We start from the raw sequence: 9,276 nt of genomic DNA on the forward strand, positions 1-9,276 counted from the left end.
TACAAACGAGTGATCGAATCTTAATGAAATTTGATATTTAGAAGGACCTCGTAATTCAGACCTTTTATTTTAAACCCCGACCGGATCCAGTGTCATTGGGGGGAGATGGGGGGGGACTAGAAATCTTGGAAAACACTTAGAGTGAAGATATCGGGATGACACTTGGTGGAAAGAATTTAGCACAAGTCTTAGATAAATGATTGACATAACCAGACCGGATCCGCTCTCTTCGTGGGATATGGGGGGGGGGGGCTATTTCGATAATTCGGAAAAATTAGAAAAAACGAGGTATTTTTAACTTGCGAACGAGTGATTGGGTCTTAATGGAATTTGATATTTAGAAAGACCTCGTGTCTCAGAGCTCTTAACCGAAAATCTTGGAAAACGCTTAGAGTGGAGAGATCGTGATGATACTTGGTGGGAAGAATAAGCACAAGTCATAGATACGTGATTGACATAACCGGACCGGATCTGTTATCTTTGGAGGAGTTGGGGGGAGTAATTTGGAAAATTAGAAAAATGAGGTATTTTTAACTTACGAACGAATGATTGGATCTTCATGAAATTTGATATTTAGAAGGACCTTGTGATTCAGAGCTCTTATTTTAAGTCCCGACCAGATCTGGTGGCATTGGGGGTAGTTGGAGGGGAAAGTGGAAATCTTGGAAAACACTTAGAGTGTAGAGAACGGGATAAAACTAGGTGGGAAGAATAAGCGCAAACCCTAGATACGTTATTGACATAACCGGACCGGATCCGCTATCTTTGTGGGAGTAGGGGGGAATTGCTAGTTTGATCACTTCTAGATAAGCTAGGACTATGAAAGTTGGCAGGCGTATCAGGGACCAGACTAGATTAAATTGGAAATAGTCTCTTCCCCGGTTCGACCATCTGGGGGGGGGGGGCGAGCGAACAAAATATTTGAGAAGAATTTTATTTGCCGATAAAACAAATAACTGTTCTTCTTAAGTATGGCTTGCGGTCTAGGGGTATGATTCTCACTTAGGGTGCGAGAGGTCTCAGGTTCGAATCCCAGACTATCCCAAATCTTACATGAAGAAGATCTGGAAGAAGATATGTGATCAATATAGCGATCGCTGAAAGTTGACAGGCGTATCAGGGACCCCACCAGATCAAATTGAAAATAGTCGCTTCCCCGATTTGATCATCTGCGGGGAGTGGAAGGACGGTTAATTCGGAAACATTAGAAAAAATGAGGTATTTTTAACTTACGAACGGGTTATCGGATCTTAATGACATTTGATACTTAGAAGGACCTCGTGTCTCAGAGCTCTTATTTTAAATCCCAACCGGATCCGGTGACATTGGGGGGGGGGAGTTGGAGGGCTAAACCGGAAATCTAAAAAACGCTTAGAGTGAAGAGATCGTAATGAAACTTGTTGGGAAGAAGCTCTTGGCTCTTCCGACCTCGTCACAAGTGCCATATGACCTCTTGGCTTTTGTTTTCTTCAACATGAGAAATCACAGGCAACACTGATATGGCGAAGCAATTATCCACATTACTTTTATCTCCGCCTCTATAAACCGATGTGTCTTGCTTTTCTGAAGCAATTTGGAAACTCACCATGTCCAAAACGATTATTATTCAGTAATATTAGAACCCAGATGTAGATGGAAAATGCCTTTCGGAATTTTTGTACCCACGAAGTCTCATCCAGATGGGCTATTCATCATGTTGTACATGATATCCCTTAAGTTCATCCAGGGTGATCTTGCTCAAACGAAGTGATTCATTTTTAAGAGGTAGTGCCGTGGATTTACACAATGACCATTCTGGACACAGGGAAATTGTTTGCGGTATGTTTAGTCGTATGAGATGATTTTGATCTCATTACATATTTTTATTACAATCTGAAGTTAAATCCCCATCAGTGTTGCCAATTCACATAAAATGTGTGCATGGGGGGGGGGAGGTAACTTTGTGGTTTTTCCAATGATAATACTTAAAAAGGTGATTTTCAATGAAAATAAAAAAAAACGAAAATATATTGTGGGGGGAGGGTAACCGCCCCTCTTCTGTTGATACCCCATTGACCCCATTGACAATCAATTTTTGACGGGAGAATATTAGTATTCTGATTTGTATCAGTATGGGTTATCTGCCAAATATTTATTGGTTTATCTTAACATCCTATAATTACCAAGGACAGTGAAAATAAAATCTAATTTCCTGAATGGGATAAGTGGAAATTTACTCAGCCTTATTTGTCTTTGAAAATTAGGCAAAACCGCGTGTTAATTTTTTGCAAAAAATACCTCCATGTGCAGTTATGTAATTTTTGATATTAGCAGGCGCCAAATAAAAAAAAGAAACATGAGAGAAAATCAGCCAAAAATATACTAAAAACTTATGGCACCAAACAGCTTAAGAAGGGGTAGTTTTCTTTTGAATGTGCAGTTATCTTTGAGAATCAACAGGTTATTTAGGCTATGTTTCAATTTCTACTGTATTGTCACTTTTTTACAAGGCTTTTACAAAAGCATTGTCATATATAATGGTTCTGTTTATTTATTTTCATGGTTCAGCTGGCAACACTGACAAAATTACTGCTCTAAAAACTTTGTAATTTTAAAACAGCTAAACAAAAACTCTTATAGTTGTCGTTTTTAGGTATGAATAGACCTAAGGTGGGTTTAGCGCTCATACCGATACAAGATTGACTCGAATTTAGAGCAAGCTTTGTTCACTACTCCTAGAAAAGGACTAGCATGTACTGATTTAAAAGATAGAACTTGGTTAAACTTTTAAAGTTAAGACTTACCTAAATTTTAGAAAGTGGTGAAGATGAATCAGTTTACTGTGGTTTTATTTTTGGTTTTGAGTTAGTATTTTGTATAGTTTTAAGGGATTTTCTTTACTAACCCATAGGTAACTTGTCTTGGTAGCTAGGTAAACTCATGGTGTAACTTGCCTTTCACATTAAAGAAAAAACTAACTGTAATTAACTACTCTGTATACGCAAGTTAGGGAACGGTCATTTTGACATTAATAGTAAGCTTTTGAACCTGACTGTGTTAACTAGATAGCTTAAGCGCTTTTGTATGGTGTCAGTTGAATACAACTAATGTGAAATATAAGGAATAAAATATCATTCCAGGTTTAAATTACTACATACTAAAACAGTATTTTTTTTTTTCCACTAGGTATCGGTGGTTTTTCGTAATTTTGCCTGAAGAAACCCTTCCCTTATAGGAATAAATTGTGGACTACAAATTCGTTTCTTTCTTTTTTTATCCACTCCCTGAAAATCCCCCCCCCCCCCGAAAAAGTATGACCTCTATTCGCCTAAATTTATGTGTAGCGTGGTATAAGCTCAAGGGGGTTAAAATGTTTTTTTTTTGAGACGCGGAGGGAGAGGGAGGTTATGATACTTAAATACATTTAGTAACTTCTTTGTGGTTTTCAACATGTTTGTCAGTGAGTATGTTGGTAATGGGTTAGATGAGTCCTGTGACGTATTTTATAATACCTTTGTATGGTGATATCCATAGCTTTGATAAATAAATGACATTCAAGGCTCTATAAATTCAACTAAAACCAGCAAGCGATGCAGAATATCTCAGACATTTAGCTAGTTGCTTTGACCTAACTCATATTCTGTTTTTTGTGTGTTTCTTGTTTTTCTTTCTTATCTGTGTCCCATACTCAGTGGACGATCCGTTTGACTTTTCTTCTTCTATTCTCTCCCTCTTCTCGAGCCAACCTCACATCATCAAAGCTTGATTTGTTTCGGTCATATTTCCAACGATTAGGTCCCAACGTAAGAATCTAGAGTTGATCTAGTTTTTGAAAAGGGTTTTAGCTGCCACTTCTCCCATTAATGTATCAGTGTCCATGGGTCTCATCCTCAGGGCGAATTCTCCCTTTTCGGGCCTTAACATGTTAAAAACAAAATATGGATAACCATTTTTGTTTGTAAATTGTAACTGAAATCCATCGACCACTTATCTGTTCATCTTTTTCATTCATGTCGTTCAGGTCTGAAGTTTATACAGCGCTGGAGTCAACTATAACTCATTTGAAAGGAATAGAAGCTGAAAGAAAGAAAGAAGCAGCACTTTCTAAATCTGCTGGTGAAATAGAAGATAAAATCGCGGAGCTTCAGGCTAATCTCAAACTTATACAGAATCAGCTAGCCGGGACGAAAAATCGACAGCATTCTCATCAATCCTCTGTTGTAACTCATCATAAAAGGTTCACAGCCCATAAGAAAAAATGTTCAGAATTGGAGAAAGAATATGCCCAAGCTTGTTCTAGGATCATTGGCCTAAAAGCTCCAATGAAGCCAACGAAATTGTTCCAGTCAAAAATTGCAGAGTTAAAGACGTTAATTACTGCTTTACGAAAGAAAACGCCTGCAGCACCTGGTGTCAGTACAAATAACGCTCAAATTCCTGTTTCCTCTCCGTAAGTTGTTAATTTATAATATTAGATCAATTATTCGTATTTTATTCATCATGTACTTATGTTATGTAAATTAATATTCATTTCTAATTATGACATATAATTACCATTGTCGATAATAACCCCCCAACCCCGTAACAGTACTGTTACGGGGGGAGGGGGTTAGATTAGGATGTTGCTAATGTTACGTGTGGGTTATTTATATTGCAATGTCCTCGGTGGTTTATTGCTATGAATGTAGCTGGGAGCTTTTCTTGATTCTTGCTAGCTTAAAATCGATATAATATAAGGGATATTCAAATCAATATTATTTCTTGGGAGCTAATTAGTTGAGGAATTAGAATAAAGGACTGTTAACAATCCCCAATGATTTGGGAGACAGAATCATCTCAGCGATGTTTGGGTCTCCTAAGTTGTATAGATTCCCTTTAGAGCGTGTCTAAAGACCATAGGATTTGTACCTGGTGCCTGGGTTCATAGACAAAGACGATTAATAGACATTAATTTTATTTAAGTACTCACATACAACTTCAGATAAGAGAACTTAATATGAAATTGTATTGACTGACATGAATCGACGCCAGAATAGAATTAACTCTCTTGCCACAAAAGCTATATCATATCAAGACCGGATTTCTAAATCCTGTCTTATTGCGTAGTTCGACCTTCTATCAAAGAGGTATGATAGTGTCGCAATACAACTGGTATTACCTAACTATAGTATGTGGTTTAACTTCCACTAAAAAGAGTTATTCCCTTTCACAATATAACCAGGATTTTCCTATTTAGTTCGTTGGGTTCAAATAAACCAGTTGATTCTTTATTGTAGAAATTTGATTCTTATTGGCTAGTTTAAAAAGTAACATTTTTACTTACTGTAACAAGAGCAACAAATAATTCGAACTCGTACCTAAAAGAATGTATCTTACGGGATAATGAATTTAGCTTTAAAATCTTTAGATGTTTAAAAGATTTTTATTTTGAAATTTTCTAAGGTGAAATGAATGAGGGATTCGGTCCCAAATTTTATGGGGGGATTAAAGGCCTGTATGTTACATATCCCCTTTCCCGCTGTAGAATGACGTCATCATCATTCAGACTAATCTCCTTTTAAATTTTATGTTTCCTTAAAATTCTTTATTGTTTATTAAAGATTATTTTTTTAATTCCTTCACTGCAAAATGATTATTTAATTTTTTTTTTATTTATACTCCTACACCTTACATTAATCCTACACCTTACATTAAAATTACATTAATATAAAGCACTTGAACAACAAATGGGTTTACACGTGAATACCTGATTTCAGTTTTTTTTTTTTATTGTAATCAAATTTTCTTTATTATGATTTAACTGTGTATTTATTTATTGTATTTGGCTCTCAATTGATCCCCGGTATTCTAAAACATTAAAGTGTACAATTATATTAAAATTATATCATAATAAAAAATCACTATTGGTACATTGACATAGTTTAAGTCTGAATAGTTTAAGTTTCAGGTCTAACTATGTAGACCTGAGAAGACACAGTATTCAGCTAAGAAGGTACACCCACCACACACTCACGAAGACACCAACAAGAACTAAGACTATCAACGGATCAACTGCATTAAAATATATACAAACCCAACATTAGCAACATCACGAACACTGATGAAGATTGCAAAAGAACAACATAAGTCCCAGTTTTATAACTTGTGTATCAACGTACCAAGTAAGGTCTTAAGAGCTATCTTAGTCAATCGACTCATAAGACAATTTAACAAAAGTTTCAGAACATTACAAACTTTAACAACTCGTAAAAATTTTAAACAGTAATTTGAGGTGAAAAACTGAAAATTGACATTAATTAGCAAGAGACATGTTATACCAATTCAATTAGTGAAAGAAGACATGAAAATTATGATATAGGTGTGAAAGAAAACATTATAAACTTAGTGATGAACGATAATAGAATGTGCCAACAGTGAATTGTAAAATTAACTCGGTGGAAAACTATGTAAATGTGCCAATAGTGATTTTATTATGATATAATTTTAATATAATCGTACAATTTAATGTTTTAGAATACCTGGGATCAATTGAGAACTAAATACGATAAATAGATGAACAGTTAAATCATAATAAAGCAAATTTGATAACAATTCAAAAAAAACAAAAAACAATTGAAATCAGGTATTCACGTGTAAACCCATTTGTTGTTCAAGTGCTTTATATTAATGTAATTTTAATGTAAGGTGTAGGATTAATGTAAGGTGTAGGAGTATAAGTAAAAAAAAGTTAAATAATAATTTTGCGGTGAAGGAATTATAAAAAGAATCTTTAATAAACAATAAAGAATTTTAAGGAAACATAAAATTTAAAAGGAGATTAGTCTGAATGATGAGGACATCATTCTACAGTGGAAAATGGGATGTGTCACATACAGGCCTGCAATTCCCCCCCCCCCCTAAAATTCAGGACTGAATCCCTCATTCATTTCACCTTAGAAAATTTCAAAATAAAAATCCTTTAAACATCTAAAGGTTTTAAAGTTAAGTTCATTATCCTGTAAGATACGTCCTTTTAGGCAAAATTTCGAATTATTTATTGTTCTCATTACAGTAAGCAAAAATGTTGCTTTTTAAACTAGCCAATAAGAATCAAATTTCTACAATAAAGAATCAACTGGTTAATTTGAAGGCAACGAACTAAATGGGAAAATCCTGGTTATATTGTGAAAGGGGAATAACTCTTTTTAGGGGAGGTTAAACCACATACTATAGTTAGGAAATACCAGTTTTATTGCGACACTATAATAACTCTTTGATAGAAGGTCGAATCCGGCCTTGATATAATATAGCTTTGTTGGCAAGAGAGAGTTAGCTCTATTCTGGCGTCGATGCATGTCAGTCAGTGCAATTTCATATTGAAGTTATCTTATCTGAAGTTGTATATGAGTACTTAAATAAAATTATTGTCTATTAATCGTCTTTATGAACCCAGGCACCAGGTGCAGTTCCTATGGTCTTCTGGCACGCTCTCAAGGGAATCTATACAACTTGGGAGACCCGAATATCGCTGAGATTATTCTGTCTATATATATATATATATACATATATATATATATATATATATATATATATATATATATATATATATATATATATATATATATATATATATATATGTAAGTACTCATATATATATATATCATGTAAAAATAAGTTGTTTGTGTGTCGACTGACGTCATGTTTGTAATGACGTCAAAGGCTTTATACATGACGTCATTATAAGTATATAAGAACGCCTTTCAAAGAGAAATTTTTAATATAGATCTTAAAATGTCTTAAAATGACAGAAGAACCTACAATGGCAGATGAAACAGCCGAGGAAGCTGCTCAAAGAGTCTATGCCAAAAGGCTTGCGGATAATAGAGAAAGTATGAAAAGAAAGCGTGTCGAGGAATCACAACAACAGCGTGAAAACAGGCTTGCGGCTAATAGAGAAAGTAGGAAAAGAAAGCGTGCCGAGGAATCACAACGACAGCGTGAAAACAGGCTTGCGTCTCAAAGAGAAATCACCAAAAGAAAACTTGTCGAGGAATCACAAAAGCAATCTGAAAATTTTCGCCTGGCATTCAGGTACAGCCCAGTCGATGATTATAGCTTGAGTTCAAATTGTGTTGAGTTCAAATGTGTTCAAATCGGGACTATGTCTAAAATTTGTCCCTATTGCAAGGCCTTGAAATTTAATGGTGAAACAATGGAAATGTGTTGTGCCTCAGGAAAAGTTAAACTTCCTCAACTGGCTGCACCACCAGAGCCATTGAAGACTTTGCTTACTGGAACTACGTCAGAATGTAAGCGTTTTTTGTTAAACATCAGAAAATATAACTTATGTTTTGAAATGACGTCGTTTGGTGCCCAAATCGAAAATCAAGATCAATTTATGCCTACTTTCAAAGTAAAAGGGCAAATTTATCATAGAGCAGGGTCCCTTCTACCATTCTCAGGCGAGAATCATAAATTTTTAAAACTGTACTTCATCAGTGATAGAAATTCTGAATTGAATGCACGTTGCGAATTTTCTCCCGACGTTGAAAGGACTGTCGTTTCCCAATTGCAACATCTTTTCCATGAAAATAATAATTTAGTGCGTCTGTTCAAAACAGCAATCGATTTGATGCCTACTGATACGCATAAAATTGTTATTTCCGCTAACAAAACGCCTACTGACCAATATGTGCGTAGATACAATGCTCCAACTATCGACGAAGTGGCAATCGTTATGGTCTGTCATCAGTTTTTACCTCGAGATATTATTCTTCATAAGTGAAACGCTCAGTTGGTAAGAATTGCTGAAACTCATCGATGCTACCATGCCCTACAATATCCTATCATTTTTGGGATGGAGCCGACGGCTATCACTTTAATAATAAATTGCAAGATCCATCCACTAACAAACAAACGGATAAAATGCAGCGCAATACATTACTATTCCTATAGGCTAATGATTCGTCAGGATGAAGACAATTATATTTTAAAATGCTGTCAATTTTTCACCAATACATCGTTGATATGTATGCAAAAATTGAATCAGAACGTTTGCTATTTATCCGTCTGAATCAGACCAAGCTCCGCTCTCAACAGTACATTCATTTGCGAGATGCAGTCGTAAATGACAGTAATACCACAAACGTTGGAAAATTAACGAATTTACCTTCGTCACATGCTGGCAGTCCCCATCATATGCATGAATATGCTCACGATGCTATTGCGTTTGTTCGTCTCTATGGTCGTCCAGATTTATTTATTACATTTACATGTAATCAATCTCGCGACGAGATACTTTTACTTCAAGGACAATCG

General features: G+C 35.3%; 1 protein-coding gene across 1 annotated transcript in view; it reads left to right on the plus strand.

Moving 5' to 3' along the window:
- Nucleotides 1-7,592, plus strand: part of LOC136038894 (uncharacterized) — a gene marked incomplete in the record, with an annotated part of 17,512 nt that extends 9,920 nt beyond the window's left edge. The window contains 2 exon segments of the mRNA XM_065722370.1: nucleotides 4,001-4,429; nucleotides 5,927-7,592. Of these exon segments, the coding sequence (XP_065578442.1) occupies nucleotides 4,001-4,429; nucleotides 5,927-6,062 (565 nt within the window).
- Between the last annotated feature and the right edge of the window lie 1,684 nt (nucleotides 7,593-9,276).

Source organism: Artemia franciscana, chromosome 18 (genome assembly GCF_032884065.1).
Source record: "Artemia franciscana chromosome 18, ASM3288406v1, whole genome shotgun sequence".
In the NCBI taxonomy this organism is placed as follows: Eukaryota; Metazoa; Arthropoda; class Branchiopoda; order Anostraca; family Artemiidae; genus Artemia; species Artemia franciscana.